The sequence below is a fragment of the Motacilla alba genome, chromosome 5 (genome assembly GCF_015832195.1).
Source record: "Motacilla alba alba isolate MOTALB_02 chromosome 5, Motacilla_alba_V1.0_pri, whole genome shotgun sequence".
Taxonomy (NCBI): Eukaryota; Metazoa; Chordata; class Aves; order Passeriformes; family Motacillidae; genus Motacilla; species Motacilla alba.
Window position 1 is genome coordinate 39581797 of NC_052020.1, and position 26166 is coordinate 39607962.

The window sequence follows — 26166 nt, forward strand, 5'->3', positions numbered from 1 at the left end:
AGAAGAATGCAATGCGCTCATTGCTCATTTGTAATTTGTGTTTGGCTTCTTGCTCAACTGCAGGAGTGTGTCCAGAGAAGGGCAATTGAGCTGGTGAAGGGTCTGGAGACCAAGTCTTGTGTGAAGCAGCTAAGGGAGCTGAGGTTGTTTATCCTGGAGAAAAGGAGTCTTGGGGAGTGGGGGGCACATTATTGCTCTGTACTACCCCTTCCAAGGAAGTTGTAGCAAGGTGTGTGTTCATCTCTTCTCTTAAATAAGAAGCTATAGGACATGAGGAAATGACCTCAAGTTCCATCAGGGGAAGTTTAGATTAGATATTAGGAAAAATTTATTCACCAAAAGGGTTGTAAAGTATTGGAACAGGCCACGTAGGGAGGTGGTGGAGTCACCTGAGGGTTTTTAATACATGTGTAGATGTGGTACTTAGGGACATGTTTTAATGGTGGACTTGGTAGTGTTAAGGTTAACAGCTGGACTTGTGGATCTTAAAAGGAGGATCCTTTCCAGCATAAAGAATTCTGTGATTCTGACGGCTTAGTAATGGTTTATCTCAGGTCTAGAAACCAGCCCTATGAAAATAGCTGTGTTCCCAGAGCTGTCAGGTTCATGGTGAAATAAGGACATAGATGAACACGATGGATGAGAAGGAAATGTCTGTTTTTCCTTGATCATTTCTCATCCCTGCATCTGTAAGTTTAGGTTTGCTGGCATTGAGACACATATGCAGAATGCAAACTTAGACCTGATGCTGCAGAAATCTCCAGTAAGTCCTCATCTTCATGCTTTTTCCTTGAATATCAGCTGTAGATTGTTCAAACATAGAGCAGTGTTTATCAGAGTTTCTTTTCCAGATGTCTTCTTTATATTCTATATTAATTTTGGGCATTGGAATTTATACTTATGGCTTATACACTCCTGGGAATCAGGGCAGAGGACTGATTGTACAGAAAACTATTCTTCCTGTGATTCAAAGAGCAGCAAGATTTCCTTGCAAGAATCTGAATCTTGGAAGCTAGGAACAAGGTAAACTTGCTGCAGTTACTAGGCTGGAGTACAGGCTCAAGACTGCTGGAGATTGGAGTTATTCCTTTGCTACTTCAATAAATAATATTGAGTCCTTTGCCTAAGTGTTCATTTTTGTCTTCTAAAACACGATAATAAAGCAGAGCTTCTCCAAGACATGAATTTAGGTCTGGAAAGCACTATGTACATGAAAATACTGATTTTTATCACTGGTGCCTGAATGCTACTGGAAGATGGAGAGAAGTGAGAGAGGGAGAAACACAGTGCAGAAGGCATGTGATCTGAGTGGTGATCCTTTCCCAAATGGTTCCTTCAATAGAAAGATTGTAATGGGATTTGGAAAGCTCAAGTAAAATTGTTCTTATTTCATCAGTCACTACTTTTCGTACTGCCTCAAGAAGAGGAATGTGAGAAATGAATTCCTGGCCCATTTCTGTTCCAGCACAATGTTTGCCTCAGGGGTTTAAAGTTATTGAGAGAAGTGATGGTGATTCTGCTCTTGGACCCCATCCAAGCAAGCTATTACCTAGTCCAAATACAGAACCTATCCAGCAGGTGTAAATTGCCTTCCCCTCCTACATGGCTTGGGAGAACAGCAGCATGCAGGCTGTCCTAGAGCTTCCATTCCCTTTTCAGCTGTTTGCACCTTTGCGCGGACTCACAGACAGAGCTGCAAACCCTACCACTAATGCCCAGAACTCCACTCTGAATGACTTCCAGGGCAGTGCCTCATCTAGCATTGTGTGCATAGTTTAATTGTGCCTTTAGTTAAAGTTTGTGTTTTATTTTGTGCAGCAATCTGAAAATACTTCAGAATTTTCCAGCCACAACTGATAGAAGATGCCATCTTCAAGCCTTTTACAAGTCATTTAGTCTTTCATTACTTCAGTTGCTCTGTTTTCTATCCTCAGAACAACAGTCAGAAAGATGCCTTAAGACTCTCTATTGAATTATTTTATCTTCATGGCTGCTTTTATTGAATGGCCAAAATACTGGGAGTTGAGAGTTTTGTGTTAATCTGGAAATGGAAAAAAAATAATTCTTGAGGCAGTGCTGGATTACTTGGTCTGAACTTCTGTTTAATGAGAGAATTCCAAAAGGAATATCAAGGTCATGGTATATGGGAATGGCTGTCTTGTATTGTAAATGCCTTTTTTTGCTGCTTGATTTGTTACGTTGGAGCAAGCAATTCGTAGAGGGTCATCTGATGGTTGTCAAACTGTGCTCTACTGGATTACTGAAGAAAAGCTTCCTGTTTTGAGATTGAGATTCCGTCTATCAGTTGCAGAATTCAGCAAGGATGGAATTGTTCTGTGAATGGCTCTCTTATCTGGCTTGCACTTAGCTCCAGGTCAAGCATCTGTCTCTGAAGTGCAGTCCTCGCTCAGTTTTTGTATAGCTCTGTTCTGCTGAATTGGTTAGAAAATTTTGGTTTGATGCTTGCAGAGCTTGTAGGATTCAAACTATTCTTTTAGACAAATCATCTTCCCCTTTAATTCCCACTCTCCCAGTAGTGACTTATCTAAAAGTATCTCAAAAGAAGTTACCCTTTCTTTTGTTGATTCCTTTGCTTTGCATGAGATAAGGTGCTGAACTAGTAGTCTGCTTGCCAAAAGGCAAAGGAGCTCTTGGGTTTGCAATACAGAGACAGAGGGCAGGTCTAGGTATATTAAAATATTATTTTATACATCTGCACTGCTGTGCATTTTGAGATTTTTTTTTTGCCACTTTCCATAGGCATTGGCACTGTTTCCACTCAAATTATGGCCCAGCCTGTTGCTGCACCTCAGAGAAGCCTGCAGGGCTGCACAAGAGGTGAAATGTTCCAAATTGTATGTGACCATACTTCTGACTACTGTGATGTGACTGTCAGCATTCCCCACATTTGCTGCAGACCTGCCTTTGCTGCCCTTTGTATATCAATGAAATTATGCCAAATCTGGTCTCTCCTTCTTTAATCCTAGTCCTGCCTCAGTGCCATATCTCAGTTCTGTCTCAGCTTCTCGCTCAGTCCATTGGGCAGGATTGTCACTCCTTCACGTTGTACTGTAAAGGCATTACATGGGATTACATGTTTTGTGGTAGAGTTAATAAAGATTACCATATATAATTTTTATGACTATTTTAGTAACCTAATCCAAGGACCACAATCAAGAAAATGATTCCTCATTATCCAGTGAAACTACGAGTCAACTGAAGCCAAGGCCATACTAGAGCTGCTCTTGAAAAAGCATTCTCCTGAAAGCATTCTTGGTTTCATAATAAAGGTAAAAAATCAGATGTTTAACAGAATGAAACTTGTTGATTCAGAACATGAACTAGCCTTGAAGTATCTGTTAGCAAATAGCTGTGTAATCCCTAGTTGTGAGGACAGTAGATGGAGGTTAGTAGAGGTTTCTGGCACTGGAATATGCAGCTGCTGTTCCACTTGTTTTTTGAAAAAGACAATGGATTTCATCTCCAAGAATTACTTGAGCTCTGCAGGTCACTAAATCTAAGACCCAGACCATAACTAGCAAGAAAAATTTCTTTCTAGCTGATACAGATTTCTGTGTTTTCAGTGGGCACCTTGTATTCAGCAGCAGCCATCTTTGCTCATGTTCATCTCCTAGGGGGCAGTAAATTGGCAAGAATTCAGCAGTGAAATTGTTGGTGTTTCCCCAGATCTGTTTTATTAGCTTCCTGCTCATTCATAACATCTATCCCAAACCTGAAGCTGAGCAGTTTAGAAGTGTGAGGTCAGTCATATTTTTTTCCTTGGATTTTCTGACAGGCTTATCTAATTTGGTTAGGACAGGCAGGCAAGCTTCCTTGTCATCAGTCAGAGGGTAGAATGGCAGTTGAATTCATATTAGAGCGCCTGTGAAGGGCTACTGCAGTCAGAGAAAAGGGATTCTTCTCTTTTCCTTGCTTGACATGTCTGAAATACTTCTTAGCTCATAATTTTTGCCAAGGTGCTCAGGTTCATCAAGAAATGGTTTGTTGGTAGACTTGTCTAATCTGGTTTAAATTTATATAAACACATGCTTTTTCAATTTTCTGATCTAAAGGGGTTTTAAGTTTAATTTACTCTGGTATCACTCTCAGTGATAGTAATAGCAGCAGCTCTCAGGGTGTCACAGGCTGTGTGCACATACCTGCTGTATGTTCAGGTTCCCAAACAATCTCTGCTTTGGCTATTTTTATCTTTATTTTTTCCTTACCTCTAAGTATAGAATAGGGTGGAAAACCAGAAGATGCTGTCTAGACTTTTATCATCTCAGATGCTTCTGGGTTGCATTGCATACATTTACTGCTCATGTACAGATCAACAATGTAGGTGCAGGAAATCCAGTACTACTAAAAAAGCTTCCTGTGACTGCTTGAATAGAAAATATGTATCAATTTATATCCCAAAAATTCTACAGCAAAATGATTGTACACTCTGCTCACTTGCACATCCCAGTTGACAAAAACAGTCTCCCAAATCAGGACCTTCTTTTCAATTCCTGGCCTTCCTTAGTCTTGGCTGGGTAGTGGATACTTTATGTTCTGATTCCCCACCTAGTGCCTACTACTGCTTCGTGCCAGTTTCTTTTACTACTAGGGGTACATGTACTATGTGTTCTAGGTTTCAGATCAAGTATCCTTTGAACTTATGAGCAAGAGTCCCAGGTCTCTTTTGAAGGTTTTCTGAGCTGGTGTAATTGGCTTCTGTAGTTTCACTCAATCTTTGAGTTTGTCAGAAAGACCCCAGACAGCAATCAGCAGCTCATTATGGTTCACTGGTCTCAATCCTTTGTGTCAGAGGGGCAGCTAACTGTGTTTGACATGAAGGGAAGGTGAAAGTGGCTTTGTTGTTTCCTTAGTTTTTATTTTATATTTTAGAGCCTTGGAATGTGAAATAAACTATGTGCTTGGACCTTGACCAGACAGGCTCTGCAGAGCAATGAGAAAAGAAAGACTGAAATAGTCAAAAGATGTGCCAGGGTGATTCTTACAGGGATAGAAGGGTGAGCACTTGATGGGACAGTCTTGCTTTTTTGCAAGACTCTTGAGCTAGACTAGGGTGGACTTAGCATGGGTGTTGCAGTTGGGGCTGTTGGGAGAGAGTTAACTATGTATGGGCTTGCAGCTAGAAGTAAGGACAAGAGAATTTCCTGGGATGTTGGTAGCTAACATCAAGTTTTTATAAGAATAAAAATCATCTCTATGTTACATTTGTGTTGTCTTGTAGTTCTGGGTTGATGGTAGTTTTATTCTCTTCCAAATTGTTTTTTCAAGCTCCCTGCAAGTTTCTTGCAAAGTGGAGGCTACCTGACTGCTCTCCAGTGCTGCATTTGCCAAGTGTTCAGAGCCTATTTGTTTGCACAGCATCTAGGTGTAAGGTGATTTGGAGGCTCTGCTACGCTGATGCCTCTGGAGGAAATGAAGGGAGAAAGCAGCAAGCACTGAGGGTTACACAGTAGGTCCTCAGTTCAGTCTGAGCAAACTGCACTGACCTTAGCACCTCCCTGGCTGAGCACTACAGGAGTGCCAGAGCAGCCCAACAGCCCTGACTCCAGCCATCTACTAGCATACCCACATGTCTGTTCCTTGATCCCCACAGTGCTTGTTCTCTATTCTCTTTACCTTAATGCCTGAATTAATTCAATTTCTTTATTGAGGTAGAGAAGGAATTGAGGGTGGGTTCAATGATTTTTCTGTAATCTCTGCTTACGTTGCCTCAGCAGCTCTGTCATGCTGATTCTACCTGTGGTTCATGAGAGAGGCAGCATTTCTGAGAGCCCTGAATTTGGGGTTTATTGCTTCCTGCTCAGAGGAGGTTTGAGGAGGGCAGGTGAAAAACAGAACTACTGCCTGGGTAGCTGTACATTTTTACAAGTCACCCTGTTTCCAGTTTGTGCATGTTCTTCTCCCTCTGCATCCATGCATATTTGTGCCTGTATTTCCTGCCTTAACAACCTCTTACCTGTAGTTGTTTGGTTTTTTTTTTTTTTCCATGCACATCTCCCAGAGTCACCAGTGACAACTCGTTAAGTGTGGAAGTGAATTGGCTGACTTCAGAAATACATGGCTCACCTTGTATTTTTTTTTTTCTATGTATATATTGGTCACACTAAGGAAAATTGTCAGGGCCAATTGCTCTCCTTCCTGCTTGGAAGTCGCTCTGGGCCTCAGCACCATGGGTTGGCACAGTCCTCAAGGATCCCTGCTTCCCACAGCTAGGCCTTGGCTCTGTCTGCCTGGAGCCTGCAGGAGAGGGAAGGCGGAAAGCTCGTGACTTGCCCAGACAGTCTGAGGCCTGGCCCTGCAGCCTCGGCTCCCCAGACGCTGTTGAGTCGGACTTGGCTGGCAGCCGCCGCGCTGTTCCTTTGCCGAGGTAATAAGTGAGATTAATCACGGGACCCTTTCCAGAGGCAAGGGAGGTTTGTGCTGCGTGCAGGGAGACCGTAGGAGCCGGTGCTGGGAGCTGGAGGCAAAAACTGAGGCCTCACGGCAGGGCAGAGCAGGGCACCGGTGAAGCTGTGCGAGTGCGGCCTCTCTGCTCAGCTGCTGCTGGGAAGCGCTGCTGGAGCTGCAGCCTGCTGCCTCCCCTGGATGGGCCCTGGCTGAGCACAGGGGCTCAGCCGCTGCATTACCTTTGTCTGCTGGCATTGGACAATTAGATTTTCTTCAAATAACTCTCAAAATGTGAGGTGGACCAAGCTTCTTTTTGACTGTGTGACTTCCAGAGGAGATAAGAGGATCTTTCCTACCATTCCCTACAGCATACTGTGGAGAGCAAGCAGCCTGTGTTGATAGGTGGAGGGGAGTGACAGGAGTCTCTCACCTTCTCCCAAAACAATACTACATAATGATTTTGAGTTTCCTCTTTTCAGCTGTCTCCATAAACTGACCTTACCCTGATGCAAACACCAGATTTGCTATCCTAGACTGGGCTGCTAATCTCTTCAATTCTTCTGCTCCTTCAGAGCAACTATCTCCAGCATCATCAGTACAAAAAATGTTCTGATGAGTAGCAGGGAAATTCCCTTTCTGAGGGGAAGATAAATTTTTGCCCTCTAACTGCTAACAGCTGGCAGTTCTTGCAATACTTTGTTCTGCATAGTCTAGTGTGGATATTGTCATTAATCATATATTTTACCTTCTGCAAAAAATGTAGTCCCATTGAGTTGTAGCAATGAGTTCCATGGGTGGTGCATATTATGCAAAATTTTCCTTTTTTAATTTTCTCCCAGATTTTGCCAAAAGTCTATGTACCTGTAACAAGATCACATGAAAGCAAACAGAAATGCTTGATTTCTTTTCTGCCCTATTTATTCTCTATCTTTTTTATCATCTCCCTTCTTGTTTGTCTCTCCTAAACTAAACAGTTCCATTTTTTTCAACTTCTAAATGGAAATCTTCCTGGCCCTCTAATAATTGTCTGGCTATCTTTACAGAGATGACAAGAGATGAAAACGGTACATCAAGAAGGGGTAAAATATTAGTTTTATGTAAATAACACTAGGGTGTCTTTAATTTCTCAACTTGCATATAGGAGTATCTTGTTAGTTTCTGACCATGCTAAAACACTGAGCTTTTTATTAATATGCTGTTGTTTTTCTTTGATTATTACAGTAAATGTTGAACTGAGCAACACCTATAAGTAATTAATTTTTTAAGGAATTTTTTTTCTTTCCCCATTCCTTGCTAGGCAATTCTTCTTTTCCTGCATTGGTGGATTTTGTTGGCTGTGGTAGAAGTTGCTGGATCTTTTCTGTTCTGTTAAGCACCTAATTCAGTATGGAACAAGTTGAAATCTTCTAGTGTCTTGCACTACTTGACTCAAAATGTTCCCCCAGTTTTCCCTGATCTCAGAAGTTTTTGAAATACACTGTATCAGTTCTAGATATTTCATGTTGCAAAGTGACCAGCGCATCTTCCTTTCCTCTGTATTTATTTAAACCTCCCATTCACCATTAAAATAGTTATTTTCCAGAGTGGTTTTCAGAGGGTTAATGTGCCTATAGCTCTCATTGGAGAGATCTACTCTGTTCCTAACGTTCTTGTAGGAATGAGGGGACCCTATATTCTGGTGCTCTGTAGGAGTGGCTCTGGCTACAGCAGTCCTCCTCTCTAAAGGAGTTCTGAAAGGGTTACAAGGGAGCCTTGGCTGTTTCTTTGAGCTATTTGGAAAGGACTGGCCTCAGACAGCTTGGCAGGAACCTGAGGCCCTGTTTTTTCCAGCCCAGCCCTTCCTTCTGCACAGAGCTGTCAGGGAATCCCACGAATGTCTGGTTTTTCCCCCTTTCCTAATTCTTTTAACAATATTTTTATCCATCTGTGACTCTTCCTCACACAAGGATCTCAAATTTTGTCCATTGATTTGCCTTTCACATAGTGAAGCATAAATGAAAGCTGGGCTACCGTGCCATAGCTGTTTGAATTGGTTCACAGTTGTGCAGCTGAGAAGGGCATTGGGAAATTTCCCAGAAGAATGTCCTTTCTGGCATTGATCTTAGGGCAGGTCCATCTGGCCTAAGAACAGAGGGATTGAATGGGCCCATCTTTGAACTGTGCTATTCCTGTGTGTTACAGTGAGGCACTCTGAAATCTTGGGGCTGCATGTTCTGCATCCTCCCTATCAGACATAGAGAATGCTGTTTTGTGAAAATAGAAATCTCCTTTGTAAGCCAGGCTTATGAAAGACAAGATAGGGTTAGTGACTTTTCCTTCATTTGCCTCATACTGTCCGGGACTGCCCTGAAGTTGAACTCATTGTGATTATTTTGGAGATTACCAAGTCTGCCCTGTACCTTTTCACTTTGAGTAAATGGAGGTGTAGTGGGTAGTGTGAGAAGGGAAGTTTGGTTACTCGTGGGAGCAAAGGTCTTGAACAGCTGTGTTGAAGATATTGGTGTTGTACAGCTGAGGAAGAGAAATTGAATTTGGGTTGTCTTGCTATCTCAGTAGGCCTGTCCAGTGCTGGGAGTAGGGTGTGATCTGAGTTCCATGTAGAAAGACTTCCAGAAGGCAGCCCTCCTGTGAGCCAGTCCCTGGACAACCCTACAAAGTCAGCAGCCAAAGGGTTTGGAATCAAGCTCAGTTGAGTTAAGGGTTTCAGTGATCAAGTACGAATGCCAGAGCAGGAGGTAGCAAAAGGGGCCAAAGGGTTTTCCTTCCTACTAGGCTTTGTTTTGGAGCTATCTTCCATTATACAGTGAACTTTCCACCAGCAATGCACATTCATATTTTCTATCCAGACCAAGGTCGTGCTTTAGCTTGGCCTCCTCAGGACGAACAGTCTTCTTTTTGGTGTTTCATACTGTGGTATGAATGGGAAATCCCTGCAAAAGCACAAAGAAGCCCCTTTCCTGTCCCTGAAAGTGTTAGTTGGCCTTTTCTGTGAAGATTCTGCTTTCACCTAATTTCCCCTAACTTTGTGATTGGTTAAGTTTTGTAGCTGACACCAGAGTTTGGGAATTGTATGCTGTTTGCTCTATGTCAACTTGTTATTCTCTAGGGTTTCTCTGAGCTGCAGGTATCAAGCAGCAGCTGTTCATGAACCATGCAGAGATCCAGTATTTAACAAGAATATCTTTTGAAAAAGGGGAAGGGAGAAATGTGAAAAAGTCATGGTTGCTTCAGTTCCTCTGTGTATATGGTGACAGCTTTCCTTGGTGATCCTGTTCAGTAGGTCCTAGGGGTGGGTGTGTTTTACAACCTGAAGAAGATGCAGCAACCAGAACTCCACTGTGGAGCACCAACTTTTTGTGTAGAGAGTAGTGTGGCTTATAATAATGAGTAACATTTTTGGTTACTAGTACTTTTTTAGTGTCTACCTAACACTGGATGCTATCAGCCATTGAGTAGTTTGACCAAAATGCTCTGGATAAGAGAACTTTGGTTGGTAATGAGCAAGAAAGCTCACTCAAAAAAGCTTGTTACTGGATTGTCCAGAACCAGTGCCAATTACAAGAATTTCTAAATGCTGTGTTAGGGCTGGACTGTGCAGTGTCAGGATGGAAATGTCAAGAATCCTTTATTACAAGCAGTTATTTTTAGGATTTAATTCTGTAACAATAGTTGAAAGATACATTCTTATAAAAAGAAAAGGCAGGAGAGAGTGAGCAAAAAAAGCTAGGTAGTGCTAAAAGATACCAGTTTCCAGACACCCTCCTATTGCACACATGGCATTTTTATGAATATTTCTTATCCAAGAACTGTTCACAGCAAACCAGGTGGGGAGATGCCAGGCCAGCCTGGCTGATTCAAATCTATTTAGAATTGGCATTGAGACAACAACCTTTAGTGAAAGGAATTTAAAACTAAGAGAGCTGTGCTGGAAGGTTGGGCATGTGAACACGCTCCCCAGGGAAGTGGGGAGCCTGCCAGAGTGTTTGAACAATACTCTTGGGCACACAGTGTTACTCTTGGGGTGTCCTATGCACAGCCAGGATTTGGATGTCAGTGCTCCTTGTGGATCCCTTCCAACTCAGGCCATTCTATGATTCTGTGTTGCTTGGCTTCTTTGCTTGAATTTCAGATTGCATCTGGCTCAGTACATGTCTTCCACTCCCCTTTCTATCTTTCTGTTCTCTGGCACATGGGGCTTGACTGAAAAGTTAGTCAAAGAAGATCTGGCGGTGCTGCACATGCTATTGGCAGTTGTCTGTCAGGGATGCTTTGCCTGGGCAAGATTCATCCTTTAAAGCAAGAGGGCTGTGGCTTTCTTGGTCCAAACTTTTCATATGCATAAAGATGTCTATATTTGCTTGCTGCTGGAAAAAAAATTAGAATCTTCTCTGTGAAAAAGGCAGCCAAGTTGGGTCATGAATGTCTTCAATGCTGGAAATTTGAGTTTTCTCAAAATTCAGCTGAGAAAATTTTCATGTTTGGTAGACTATCTAAAAAGGAGGAGGAAATCTCAAGTCTGGACCATCTGTTTCTTTTTTTGATATTGGGATAAAGGTGCTGGTCGATAAGTTGAAGATGCAGAGACTTGAAATTGAGTAAGTTTAGGAATTTTGTTTCTTGGTACTGGTACTTAGTTCAGAAAAACTTTTCACAGTCAAATTCTGAAATTCAAATGATAATTTTTCATTACTTATTAAAGACAGTGTACTCCTTAGTGAAGTGACTTATGCTTCCCATTACAGTTTCCTAAAACTTCTCAAGCTGTGGTGTTAGAAACAGTGTGAAATAACTTGTTAGGAAGAATGTTCTGTTCAATAAATTTCTGATCTCAGCTCCACTAGACACTTGGGTGCGATTCTTTGGCAGTCTCACGATGCTAAAGATTCTGGCTTCTCTGTAAATATCTTTGGATGGATCATAATTTGAGCAACAATTAAAGGCTTTCTGATTCAGGCAGTCAACATGACAAAGAGAACACAGTCTCATCTTTTGTGAAGAAATCAGTAAATTGAGCAGTGTATTTGAGAGATTTAAGCACAGGCACAAGAACGCAGCCCCAACAGTGATTCTTCATTGACTTTGCTGTTCTTAAGATTCAGTCTTTTGATGAACACATTCTTTTCCAGTAAGGAACTATGTATAATATCTCCAGGATATTCTCAGGGAGAGTGAAATTTAGATTTCTACTATTCTCTAGCCTTCTGTTTTCAAAATTCCTTACCAGAAAAGTAAGGAAGTTTAGATTTATCCCTTGGGAACAATTCCAACAAAGGTTGCCAGTTGAGATTTTTTTGGAACAGCTGTCTTTCATAGAGATTGATTTTGCATATTGACAATTTGTTTATCTTTCTTCAAAGCTGAAAAACCTCCAGGAGGAGCTGTATTTTAATGAGGAATTAGTTTTGCTAAAAAATCAATGGGAATAATAGCTTGTCTCTTATCAAAGTTCACAAATATCTTATTTTTTTATTTTAGTTTCTACAAGTAAGCACATACAATACATTTAAAAATATTAAGTAAAATAATTTTGAAAACCCAGTTTTAATATTTGGATTATTCTGGTGTATTTAAAGAAACTTGGATCCAATCCATCTTTAGTCATTTAAATATTTTGTTTTTCTGTTCAGAACATTGTTTGCATAACTCATTTTGCTTTTTTCAAAGGTCACAGTGGTGTTTTCATTTGTTTCTGAAATCCCACTTTCCTGCTGCTGGTAATAATGTGAATGATTTAAATATGAAAGTATCCTCCACTATAAAGAGAACAAAATATATACATCAGGGTCTAGCTTGTTTTGTGGTGTGGGGGACAGACTATGGTTCATGTAGTGCAGAGGTTTTTTCTACTGATATTTTCTAAATGGAAAAAGAAGTTAACATTCTGTGTTCTCTAAAGAATTGCAAATCCTGAATATGAGTGTAGACATTACTGAGAAGTGTTTTTGTGAAAGGGAAAAGAACTGTGGTGCTGGGTGTTTTGCTGTTTGCATGTTTCTCTCTGAAATTACCTAAATTCCTGGTATCATGTAACTATGAATTGTGAATTGTTATGCTTGTTGCTATACAAGGCATAGTTGTTTGTGTATTGTCTGTCAAAATCTCACTCTGGTGTTTATGGTGTATATTGTTTGGTAGCAAAACCAGGTACCGACTACTCCTGTCATTTACTTTCAGGTTTTTTCTAGCACTGTTACCTTTATGTGGGGGCTTGCTTACAGTCTTACACTACAGCTGGTCACTAGAGCCTTAAACACAGTACTCAACATGAAGGTTAACCTCTTTGCAAATGTTTCTGTGTTCGCCTCAAGCCTTCTGGAGATCTTGTTTGGACTCTTATCTGCCTGTATTGCAGATGAATTTTCTCTGAAATGTCCCAGTCATGGCCTTTGAGTCTGCTCTGTTTTAGAACATTTGCTGAAACATAAGAAAGGCATCGAGTATTAAGAAGCAATATATAATGGAGATTTCCTGATGGACACTATTGTTGTTTTCCTTGCTTGATGTGTCTTATCTGTGGTAGGAGGGAAATCTTGAAAGGGCATTGTTCCACGAGTGGCTGGGGTATTTTAATCTGTCCTTTTAAAGGATTAGTATCTGCATCTTTGTGTTCATGCTCAGAATTACATGAAATCAGTTGGTGGAATTCCTGGGGTGGAGATTCCATGGTTCCCATCTGTGTTCCTGAGTCTGGAAGTTTCTGACTAATTATACCATTTTCTCTGTACTTGTAGGAAACAATTTCATTTGGCTCTAGAAAAAGGGATTGGGTTGGAATGGAATATAGGATTGCATAACTTTTTCATGTTTAACCACAAATTCCACAAATGAAAGCTATTGCACTTCCTCTGAAGACACCTACTCTTGACTTTTGGTTTTCAGTGTCAGTAGAAATATTCAAACCCCATATAGAGTCCAAAAAGACTTATCAATTGAAAGGCTTACCCAAAATCTGTCATTAATGAATCCAGCAAAATTGCATCTCTAAGGAAAAAGCACCGTTCCTAGATTCCTATTCTCAAACCCTAAGCGGAAAAGATGAATATAGTGTGCAGTTGGGATGAGCAGCAGAGCTGGCACAACTGCATCATAGACTTTTCTGTCCGTGCTGGAGGAGAAAACATGACAAACACAGGTGCCTGGTCAAATGGAGATAATTTAAAAGCTTTTTTCTTAAGTGTTGTGAACAAAACTAGTGCTTACAGTCTCTACCTCCTATCTTACAGTTCTGGGTAGAGACAAAAAGCTCATGAAAAATACTTCAGGCAGTGGCTTATCAAGTAAGTTTTGTGCAACTTGAACACCTTCTGCAGAGAGGATCTGACAGAGAGGGATCTTTCAATGAATACTGGACAAGTCTGGGAACTGCATTTTTTAAATGTGCTGTCTCATCTAGTTATACAATATAATTATCTTAACATCCTTTTACTCATCTTCCCCTAATGACAGACTTTGTCATCAGATGTATCAGTTTCCTGGAGAAAGATTTTGTTGCCCAGGTTTACCAAGATAAGTATGAGCCTTTTCTGTAGTTTGAGAGATTTAATTACAAATCTCCTCTTCTCAATGCTTAATTGTTTTCTGTCAGCTGGCCTTCTTGGTCAGCACGTGTGTTTCTGCCTGCTGGGGAAAAGGAGATAACTGAATGATTTGGGGCTCTCCCATGATTTTCCACTATGCCACCTGTTTTGGAAATGGTTATAGAATTGCCAAACACGCTGGAGTGGTTACGTGTACCAGCTCCTAAAGAAGCTGAATGGGAGGAGTGGCTCTTGCCTGATGGGTTTTCAAAGGGAGCTGAGACTTTGATGTTCTGTTTTAGCAGCTGCTAGATATAGTGCCTCAGCCCTGTGCAGCACTTGTGGCCCCAGCCTTCAGGCATTGTGTTCTTCTTTACACTGCCAGAATGGAGAGAAGAAAATAAAATAAACCAAGAGTGTGGGCATTACCAACAGTGTTGCTTTGTTATATTTTACACTTTGAGTTATAGTGCCTTGTGTCTCATGCCAGTGAGTACCTTGGACTTAATTGGGCCTGTTAGAGTAAGAAATTTATTTCACTTCCGCTTTCTTTGCCTTTCTAATTGCTTCTTCCTTACCTCTTCTGTTTTATGTCTGCTTCTGAAATAATGGTAGTAATTTTAGTCTTTTGTTCTGTAATGGCCACATAAAAGAGGCAGAGATTTACATGCATGGTGCACCAGAATTCCTTGCTTAATCTAGAGGGACTGGATCATCTTTCCAATAAGGAGTGAGGGAGACAGAGAAATGTGGTGGCTAAAACAAGGCTTCATATAAAGCCTCTGTTAAAGCAGGAACAGACAACACTCAGCTGTATCTGCTGAAGGCAGTTCGCTGGGAATTTCCCCTTTACTCACTTAACTCTTCACTGCCAGAAATAAGATGCTGTAACTCAATTTATTCTATTAATATTGAACTTCTTTGTGGTAGTGTGAACTCCTCTCTGATTTTACTTACTGAAATATTACTGGAAATGCTGAAGGCTGAGCTCTGTTTTCAGGTGAAGAGGCAGATAGATTCCAGTAGTAGGAGTGGAATGGGAACTGTATTCTGTGTAGTTTAAAACAAAGAGGCTAAAATTGTGGTAAACTGGAATGGTCTCTTTTGGCAAGGCAATACACTTCTGTGGTATTTATCTCTGGAGGACAAAGTAAAAAAAATTAGGGAGATACTTGCTCTGCAGTACTTGTTTTTCCAGGTAAGGCTGTTTAAATAAATACAAGCCTTTCTAGTATTTTCTTGCTGTTCTCTATAATACTATTCTGGTATGTCATCACCCAGGCAATAAAGTGGGACAGATGTATAGAATTTTTTGGGAAGGAAATGTCACCATTGGTTTTTCATCTTTGTTCTAGCGCTGGCTATAAAATTTTAAAATATTTTCTCTTCCAATATTAAAAATCAATAACACCTAAATGAAAATTGAACCTGCCATTCTGTTCTGAAGTTTTTTCTTAGGCTGCATTTTAGCTATCAACAAAACATAACATATTTGCTCTTTTCTGAAGTAGCTTCCTCCAAGTAGGGTGTCTCTTGGGGATTCTTGGAAGGCATGCTACAGACCTGGAAAACTTCAGTGACTTTTAGAAAAGTGTGAGAAAATTGTTGCTAGGAATTTATGCTACCTTGGTTGAAATAATAAGCACTTTTATAAAGTATCTTCCATTTCCTCTAAGGCCATTGGATGGAGTGAGGGAAAAATAGCACTTACTTTTTACAGTACAAATACAGTGCTTTGTGGCCATCAATAAGGCTTGCAGTGATTAAAAAAAACTCAAACAAAACTAAAACACCTAGCACCACATCCATGGTATTGCTGTGGTGTCAGCATGCCATGCTGCTCTTTGGATGGGTGAATGTCTATATCATGATAGTATTTAATCTGTGGTCTCTGTATAAATAGCCTTTTTTTCTTATATTTTTTCATTTCCTGCAATGTGTGGGATAGGATGGTCTCACCTATGGAGCATATACAGCTGGCTCACTAGGCCAGCTTCTTCAATAGATAACAACCCATGCTAGATTCTCTCTGTGTGTCTGAGCATATTCCACCAACATCCCCTGATTATATTTTACATAACTTTGTTACAGACTTTAGGAATTGTGTGCTGTCACAGACATAGTCCCTTCCTCCTCTAGTCCGCTGTAAATGTTCAGGGAGCCAGGGCAGGTGAGTCAGTCTTTGTATAGAAGGTGGAAGTAAAAGAATTCTCCCTTAGCTCCAGCATAAATGAGCCGCAGAAGGAGACTGAGGAGGAAAAAAATTCCGTTTAACAGGTGGGATCACTCTCAGATAGAGTTTATTTTGTGTTATACCTTGTTACCTTAGAGAAATCCCCTTGAGGGATAAGGAAAGCAGAAACTATGTATACATATGGAATTGAGTTTCTAACACTGGCAGATAAGAATGCTAGAGGCACCACTCTGGCCAGCATGTGAGTATTGTCAAGCTTAGGGGACTGTGCGAGTCTAACTTTTTATTGGGAAACTAACTCAGCTTCATTACATTGGATGTAGGTTGATAAAATTCAGTTGTTTAAGGGTAGAAGTCTCTTTAGGACCTTTACTTTGCCCTTGTTTCAGTGCTTAGGGTATTATTCAGAAACAAGAGACTTAGCCACAAGCCTCCAGCCTTACAGCAAGGACCCAGAGAAGTGACCTTCAGTTCTCGTTTTGTGTCTTTTGTCTTCTTTTACTTTATTTCAGCAGCTAGATATTATACAACTTCAGTTGTGTTACTGAATGGTAGCATAGTAGATGCATCTTATTGGTGCCATGCTGTTTCTCTACCTCTTTTACTTGGAACATTTATATTAAGATAACTGTGGCCAGCTGGCTTTCAGGTGACACTTTCCACAATTCCTGATTTGTAGATGTTTGCTCAGGAAGTGCAGAACAGATTCTAGCCTTCCCTTTAGGTATATAGATTATAAATGTAGAGGTGTTGCTTCTTTTTTGAAGTGTTCTTATCTGGCTAGAATTCTTGAAATGTAGTCATGATGTCAGGCAACTGTATACTTCAGCTGTCTTGTCCCCATAGACAGACCATTTAAGCTGCCAGATCTTTCAGATCTTCTCTAAGAGACACTCATAAGAGTCTTCATCTACCCCATGAAAAGGTGGTAGTTGTACTGGATGTCAAGCCAAGTTAGTTGACATCCACTTTAATTAATTTCAGTGCAAATTTTGTGAAATCTAGAGGCTTGATGTGCTCTTTAGAGGTTTCAGTATACTAGGTCTTTAATATTTAGACAACAAAACAGGCAAAGTAAAGTACATGAGATGTCTCTACTACTTAGTCATATGGCACTAAAAATGTGTTTTGCCCTCAGGTGGATTGATATCTGGACAGCACAACCCTAAGGAATCCTTAAGGCCCTCTAGTGTAACACCATCCTGTGCTATGTTCTTTGGGATACTGATGGTGGCAAGGGCATTAGCTCTGGTCAGGGGCAGGGCTTTGAGTACTCTTCCCCCATCTCATGAATCCTAACTCTGCAAAACTCAACAGCCTGTTTTTTGTTTGTTTGTTTATTCTTCTCAAGTGCTCTAGATTTCACCAGTTTAGCCCAATTGTAACTTTTCACTTGCCTCTTGGGATTTAAAGAGGAGCCTGAGCTGCTTTCTTCATTCCTCCTTTTCCTACTCATTGGGATCTTGCAGCTGCTGCTTGAGCACATATAGCAAAGAGCACCACACTCTGGGAAAGCTTACACAGGAGGAAGCTTAATGGAAAATATGAAAGGGAAAAAAATGTGTTTGATGGACTTTTAATACAAAAAGGGGGTAAGAAAAGAAAAGGAGGAGGGGGAGATTTATTTGCTGTAATAGGAACCAAATGTTGGCTGGGACAGTAGCAAGTCTCACTCTTTCCCTGTAAACTCTGTGAGCGGCTTTTCAAAGGCATTACAGGGTGCAGGGCTAATTTCATGGTCCTGACTTAACCCCTGCCTCTCTAGAGAGAGGTAAGGAGTATGAGTTTTCAGGAGAGATTAGTGACTTTAATTTAGTCAAAAGCATATTCTAGACAGATAACAGTGGCCGTTTATTGTTTTCATCCTTGTGTGCTACTTCTGCTATCCACCCGTAAAATGCAAAAATTCTGTTTGCATAAAGCACTAAAAAAGGCCTTCTGTCTAGAAATAAATAGAGCCTGTTAGACTTTTTCAGTTTGGTTTTCAATAAACTTGTCTACAGTTAAAGAGAAAATAGAAGGATGTTGTTACAACTCATCTTCATCAAGTTGGTCCACTTGATTCATACTAGGCTTTTACAGTGGAACCTCCTCAGTGAGGAGTACCTTTCCCATATATAAGTAGTGCAATACTGCATCTAATTTTCTGATACTTAGGATTCTGTGAAGTGTGTATATTCACACCAGAAACTCTGCCTGGATTAGGATAAGTGATCAAATTTAAGATGGCACTTAACACATGTCTTTAGTCTGAGTGACTTACCTTAATAAAAATGGATCCAGACAGTACAGTGAGATAAATTAATTGAGTCCACCCTGCTTTATCTGAACTTCCTTAATTAATACTTTAAAACTGGGAGTAGGGTGTGTGGGACCACACAACACTCACAGTTCCAGCTGTTGCATGTCAGAGTTAAGCAGGTAATCTCCCCCAGACTTCCTTATGATAGCAAAATGATACCAGGTTTTTATTTTAGTCTTAGCATATATATGCCTTGCTGTTAAAATATTTTTGCAGGCTCTAACTGTGTTTGCAGGTGTGGAAATGCGTGCAAGAAACATGAAGCCAGAAGAGCCTTCCATTCATTAAAGCTCAACCCTGTGTTTGCACTTACTGAGGGTGGAAAGACTTGTGATTTTGTTAGTCTCTATCACTTGGAGGAGATAGGCTCAGTTACCTTGGTTACCTTTCCAGTGACCTGATGAGCCACAGTGGGATGAAGACACTGAACTCTGCAGTCAGCTGATTCAGCCTTTCTGCTAGAGAATTTCAGAGCTGCTGTATGTAAAAGGAGGAAAAACAAAAGCGTTTTTTTTTTTTTACCTGCTAAGTATTCCCCAGATCAGAGAGCCTGTCGGTATTTTGTAACATGTACGAAGACAAGGATGCTTCTAGGGTCCCAACAAAAATTGTCTCCACTGAAGGGTAAAGATTTGATTTAATTTGTTGAGACTGGCATGTTTAGGGCTTCTGATTGACAATACCAGCTAAATCCAGGAGTAGCTGAGGTAGGTTAGGCCTTCCCTGAAGAGGTTTTCCTCCATAATCTCATTCTGCCCTTCCCCTCCTAGACTATCAGAAGGCTGTTATGATGCACCTCATTTCTAACCTAGCAGATTAGACACTTAACACTCATGGTCTTTCCTGTGTATGGAGACCTAGGATGTGAAAGCACTTAATTCCCAATCTCCTTTGTTATAAGAAAATACTGATGTTCCAAAACCCAGGTTTATCAATGGCGAGGAAACAGCAAGAATAATTTTCAGAAGCTAAGGAGCCGGAAATAAGTTGTCCAGCAACATATACCAGAAAAGAAAGAAGCCTGTGGACTTTGATAGTAGTTGCAGAAAAAAGTGAAGGAGCAAGAAGGCCGTGGGCTTTCCATATATAGCTATTGTGCATGCACATCTGGAATAATAAAGTGGAAAAAGTTCACGGAAAAACAATGTGCAGTCAAGGCCAGAAGGGACTGAAGTGAGGAAAAAGAAGAGAGCTAAGTGTGCCAAGGCTGCCTGAGCTCAAAGGAGACATAGTTCTAGTAGTGAAGGCTTAGTCCTGAAATAAGAGGAATGTCGTATCATAAAACAGTGAAAATGTAAGTTTGATTGGGAATGTTGGGGGAAATTCTTGATGCTGAATGCATACCAGCTTGTGGAGTTGTGCAGCTGAGTGTGACACATGGGCTCCTACAGCCACTGAAACATGTTGGTCCTGCACCACAAGGAGATAAGCTGGATGCCTTCACTCACATATTTGTTTCTGAGTAAAATTCTTACAACAATATCAGTTCTCTCAGCTGAAAGGGGGAATTGCGAGAATAGCAGAGGGGGACTCTTGGCATTTGCTAGATATTATGCATATTAAAATGTTCTGGAATGCTTGAATTGTGCCTCTGGTAGCTCTTAGAGTTAACCTGTGAATGGATTTGGAAATTGCAGTTAAATGCACAAAACTTTTCATGTTTTTTGCCTAAGGTTTTGCACATGGATATTATACATCTTCTGTTTTCTCATGACACAAATATACTGATGATAAGAGCCCCTTCTGTAAGTAAAAGTAGCTTGAGCTACTGGGAGAAGAGGGAGCTAAAGAACTAAGGCTGAAACTATTTCATGATGCCTCGTCAATAATAGAGGAAAGCTTGATTGATGGTCTGTGACAGAAACTCTGCTGCATCTCTACACCACGTCTGCCATGGGGGACTATACTTTTCACTTTGAACTGGATTTGAACCTAAAATGCAGTTTTGCAGGTTTCTTGTGCCAATGCAGCCTTTACAAGCCTCTCATTAACTTTAGAAGCTTTTCCTTAGCTTCTTTTGAGGAGTACAAAAGTAGATTGCAGGTCAGGTGAGGGCATCCTCATTTTATACTGGCCAGCTGCTTCCTGCCCCTTCGCTTTCTCCAAGTACCTGTACCATGGGGAGTTCTGGACCAGCTCCCAGTGCCTCAGATCTCCAAAATCCCAGGCTTAGCTCTTACAGAAATATTCAAAATGCTTGGGTCGCCCCTGGTGTTTTGTGAAACTGTTTTTCTTTACCTTTGTAACACAGCTCGTGCTATGTTACAAAGCAGGAGGTTTTTCCAGGCTTGCATGTTCCAGCAAACAGAGCTTCAGTCCTTGCTAAAATGTAGACTCTTGCTGTCTACACTGCACCAAAGTCACTCTTTCATAGACGCTCCTGATAACGGCAGAGGCCAGGAGCGAACCATTCTCAAAGACTTGTTGCTCTGTTTTTCAGTTTTTAATTTATTGCTTTTGAAGCTGAGGAGAAGGAAAAAGGAAGAAAGACAAAGAAAGGCCTCGAGGCAAGTGAGAGGCCCAAAACTCCTGCATCCCAGCCAGGACCCCAGCGTCCTGGGCTTCATCCCACTCTGTTTATCATTGCTCTGTAGCCAGCCCCAATCTAGGACCTATTGTTAGGGATGGAAGAAGCACATAGTGTGCCAAAGAAAATGTTCTGTGTTTTTCTGAGTGCCTGAACATAAGTCAGCAGGATGCTGGGAGCTGCCACACTAGACAAAATCATTAGTTACTATGCCAACTACTTTCTAGCAGCTGGTGCTCACCAAGGATTTGTACTGAAAACTTCCTAGACTTGTCATACCATCTGAATGCCCTGTGGGAAGGAAACTGCTGCCCAAGGTTGCCTTGTATTCTATGGCAAGGTGGGAGCACTGATTTATAAATGCACTGGGTTCTCTTATTGCCAGCAATGGCTCTTGTTTCTCCATAGCTCCAGTCTTTACAGGAAAGGATGCAAAGTAATTTCGTTGTCAGCTTGTTTCCTTGTTTAGTGGGAAAGTAATATTTTTCTCAGTTTGCTCGACCTCCAGACGTACTGATTTCTGCTGTGATCCTATCAGTTCTCCCAAACTCAGCAGGCTTAAACAGAGGAATATTCTTCATGAATGCTGAAGCTTCATTTACACAATAATTTGAGCCTAGTTTGCACTGCGTTTCAATGGGATGTAGACACTTTTCAAGTATTTCAAAAGTGCCTGCTTAGTGAATGATATATGGAGAACACCAGTGTACTTCATGAATTGGTATTGTTGCCTGCCACACAGGAATTGGTATCAAGCAAGTGCCCAGCTGTGCCATTGGAAGAAGGCTTCAGCTGAAATATAAATGTAAGCATGATATATCATTCTTTTAGTACAGACTTGCTGTTTGACCTATAGTTCTTTGTAACTAGGAGATCCTCAGAGACTGGTGTTCTGGGGTCTGATCTTGTCTACAACTTCAGTCCTTGGAATTGTCTTCAAATTATTTTGGAATGGAAACAGAAGCCAGCTCTCTCCTTTCTTCTAAGAGCTGATGCTCACATCCCTTGTCTATGGAGACTGGATTTCATAGAGACCTTTTTTTTCTGTAATGAATGAAAAAATGCTTTAACGTTTTATTAGTGTTTTAGTACACTGACATTAGTTTCTGGTAGTGGTGTAAGCAGTTGATTGCATAAAGGCTGCTTACATCAGAAAAGGGCTAATGGATTGGAAAAGGGAACTAGAGTAGAAAGGGAGTTTGGAACCAGAAAACCTGGAGATGAATGTATGGTGTTCTAGCACTTTTGGACTGGATCCCAGTGATAATCACATGGTGATTTGTTGAAAATGGTCTCACAAGCAAACCTGTATCTTTTGTGGTATAAAAAGCTGCAGCAGAGAGGTTTTATGCTGTCAGTGATTTGAAAGAGAGAATTCTGGCCCAGCCTTTATGAAAACTACAGTTGAAAGAAAGGAACACAGTGAGTTTCTTGCCAAAAACACTGAGTAGCCTGAAGAGCTGCTGGAAGGACAGAATCTTGCTTACAAAGGATGGGCCATAATGCCAAAGGCTGAGATTTCCTGTGCATAGTGAAGGCCTGAATCCTGGCCAGGTCTCTAAACTAAGCAACTCATAAATAATTCTGAGCAAGCTGTGAGAAGATTGCTCACAACCAGCCTGGCTGACAGAATGAAACCAAATCTTTTCTGGTGGCACAGTCAGGAATTTCTATTTCCCATTTGCATGTGTGTGCATCTGTGCCTAAATCTGTTGTCTGTATGTGTGAAGAAATGAATATTCAATCATTAGTGTTCAAGCAGTAATCCTGAATTCAAAACAAGCAGGTCTGTGAGTACTGACTCTACAATTCTCATTTCCATTAGGGGTGTGGAGGTTTTTCCTGGTTATTTTTGGCTTTGCCTGAAACAGTGTAAGTTTTGAGAAAGCTTTTAATTTGGTTTGGGGTATTTATACAGTCTTCTTAACAAGGGAACTCTTTAATATCCATTAAGGTGTGAGGTCCTCTACTGCTGTTTTGCAGCCTTCATTATGGTGCTGAACCAGTTGTAATTTCCTTAGGCAGAACTAATTTCTGCTTCAGGATGCAGAAGTTTTGTCATGCTTTAATAAATCATCCAGCAGGCAGAGACTGAGAGACATAGGAGATGCTCCGTGACGCATTCCCATGACCATGGCAAGTAGACTGAGAGCTGGAGCCCATCTCTGGCATCAGTGTATTGAGATCCTAGGCCTGTTCTGTACCAGGACAAACATCACCTTAGATGTAATATCAGCACTTTGATAGCATGTTATGTGGGGACTTAAAACTGCAGATGAAATATCTCTTTATGAAAGTGATCCCAAGACTGGCAAATACACTGGCTTGCTGGTGTCAAGTATTGTATGTTTATATTATAGAAAGTTGAAGTTATGTTTTGCAACATATTGCATAAATGCAGAATAATGCATTTACTTTGATTTCTGTCTGTAAATAAGGAAAACCCATAGAAGCCAACAGAAGAAGGATTCTGCAGGCCAGGAGGATAAAATCTGCTTAGGCAAGCAACAGTGTTTTCAATATAGTGTCTAGAAAATCCTAAGTGTTGTTTTGTTGTGTCATATGGAGAGAAGGTATTGGAACTGCAGGGAGCTGTGTATAGGATTGTGCCACAAGAAAATCTTAGCCAAAGTTATGTGGTTTTGTTTGGTGTTTTTAAATTTAGTTCTTCCTAAATGTTTAATAATGTAGTTTCAACTGGTGCTTTCCTGGGTAATGTAAGCCAAGTTTACTGGGGCAATACTATGTCCAGTATATTGATTGAAACTGAAAAAGTAAATTAAAGCAAGTTAGAAACCCAGTGAGAGAATTTGAGAGTTCATTAAATTGGACAAAGGTTAGAGAAAGGCAGCAATCTTGGTGCATTTTTAAAAAGTCAGACTTAAGTATTTGTAATTTCATAAGTTAATCCTTTGCTAGATACCTCAAAACAGAAGAAATGCAACTCAGGGAAATGTTGCTAAAATGATGCCATTTAGATAGTGGCCTACACAGTACTGCAGACTGCAGTCATTGCACATCATCTCTATGGCACAAAATCTGGCTTTTGGCAGGTCCAGTTTTAGTGGAGCTGTCATTTTTATCAGTTTTGTCTCCTCCATTTTGTCTTCACTGTTACACTTTTGAAGTAATCACTCAATACTGAGCTTCATAAGCATTCTTTTGGATCAAGTGATGAATTTTATGTATTGCAGATTTTGAGCTGGAGGTAGATATGGGAGGAGTTGGAACAGATACTAGTTTCTAGAATGAATAATATAACTTGAATAAATAGCTAAAGGAATGTTTGAGTGAATTCTCGTATTTCTGAATGTTTTAAGGGTTTGCAGTGACAGAGCTTTTGGGGGAAGGAGCACATGTTCAAGGCAAGATGAGTTATCTTTAAAGAATCTAGGTTGTAAGTTGTGATAGGTTCCTGCAAGAGATTGCAGAGAGAGTTAACTGCGAGAGAGTTAACTGCAAGAGATTGCAGTTAACTCCCTTGCCAAAACCATGACCTACACTCCAAACTGTGTAGGTCCTCCAAAAGCTCCAAAAATGATCTTTTACGTCCCTGTTATGTATGATGTAGATAGGAAGCACAAGGGAAGCCTGCCCTGGGAATCCAAAGGAAATATTTGAAAGGAATGGCTGAAAGAAACGTGTCGGAGATCAACCGATATTGAGAAGCTCAGGCATTGAGGCTTGAAGGTTATATTAGCCAGTGTCAGGATTCAGTGGGTCATAAAACATCTGTGGTGTGAGCACAGAATGTGTGAATTGCTGGGTCATTGTAGCCTCTTCAGGCCACCTCGTGGTCCTGTCAGTCTGCCACCTGCTCTCTGCAAAGCCCCTCAGCCTTGTGTAGAAGTGTGTTGGTGCTGCCTTCTTGCCAGGGCTTACAAACTTCAAAGCAAGCTAGTGAGCTTCTGTTGGTACTTATCATGTTGCAGGCCACAGCTGAACTCCTACCATGTAAGCCTGGGTTGCAAGAGCCCCTGTCTCTTTGCTGGAGGCCTTTTGTCCTCTAAGAAAAGCTGGCATTTCTCTGAGGATGAAAGAAATGAGCCTATCTCACTCCCTCCAAGCCTTTTGGATTGTAACTGTACGGAGTCAGTATGTATCCTAGTTCCAACCTCACCCAACCAGTCCTATATCCTCTCTGGATGTTGTACTGCGTGTCTGTTTCTATTCCATTGTCACTGCAGCATGTACGTGCTTAGTGTAAGCCTTGTGTTACTGTATTAAAGCCTCTACAAATCAAAATAAATAATTATCTCATTAGTGGTGGAAATCAGCTTTTTTTCCTGCTGCTATTCTGCCTATCTAATTAGCCACAGAAATGTTCCAGTTTAGAGTTTTTATTCTCCTTTCCTTTTTTCTCCTCAAGAGAATGTCTAGTAATATAGTCCCAGCCTATATTCAAGAAAGTCCTTAGCAGGAAGCAGTTGGCACATGACACCTCTAGCAGGTGTTGTGCTTGCTAAAGGCACATAATACAAATTCATAACTGGCTAAATATGAAGAGATTTCTTTGAAGCAGCAGTGCCTTATAGGCAGGAGTCCTTATATGCAGAGTAGTGAAAACATGGTGGCTCTTCTTTCCTCAGGGCTCCAGAGAATCATCATTTTGCCTTGGAAGGAGAGATTGAGAACAACGTCTGCAAGGTGACACGGGGGCCTCTGGCACATCCCAGCTGTCAGCTTCAGTTTGCTGTGCAGCAGCTTCAGCAGCAGAAACTTCAGTCAAGACAGCTGGTGGAGCAAAACCAAGCACGGCAACAGGTAACTAAGAAAAATTCCTGCCCGGGATGTAGCAGTGCTGACCGAGTCTTAGATGTGAAAACAAACCCAGAGACAGTACAGATGGCATAGATTTTGTCAAGGAAGTAGCTCTTAAAGTGGGTTGCAACAAAACCAGTATTACTTGCAGTGATTTTGCTAGCATTTTGATACTGTGGTTCTCAATAGCTTCTTCCATTATGTTGACATCTGAAGAGCTGGAGAACATATGACAAAGGGCTGGTATTATTGAAGTTCTGGATGACTCCTAGGTGCCAAAGGTGGACCACTGTGTGTGGAACAGCATTTTCATTCTGCTGGGAGAAGCTTTCAAGGTTATAATGACCTAATTGATACGCTTGTTACCTCACTTTGTAATTATGAAAAGAGATGTATTCTGAGTGATATCCAAAACGCTTCCCTGCTAAAAGGAAGGAAGCCTTTGGATGATCAAATGTTC

The 26166-nt window shown here is 40.9% G+C and overlaps 1 protein-coding gene across 18 annotated transcripts in view; it reads left to right on the forward strand.

Annotated features, from left to right (window-relative positions):
• The window catches only part of TTLL5 (tubulin tyrosine ligase like 5), a 126960-nt gene that overhangs the window by 72924 nt on the left and 27870 nt on the right, over positions 1 to 26166 (forward strand). For 16 of the 18 annotated variants that reach the window (XR_005257284.1, XR_005257285.1, XR_005257283.1 and 13 more), the window contains one exon: positions 25535 to 25709. Coding sequence is in view for 15 of the 18 variants with exons in the window: in XM_038139871.1 (XP_037995799.1) it covers positions 25535 to 25709 (175 nt within the window). In the remaining 3 variants the exon portion in view is untranslated. Of the gene's footprint in view, positions 1 to 63; positions 10974 to 25534; positions 25710 to 26166 lie in introns of those variants that run through there. The other 2 variants (XM_038139879.1, XM_038139878.1) reach the window with 2 other exon arrangements.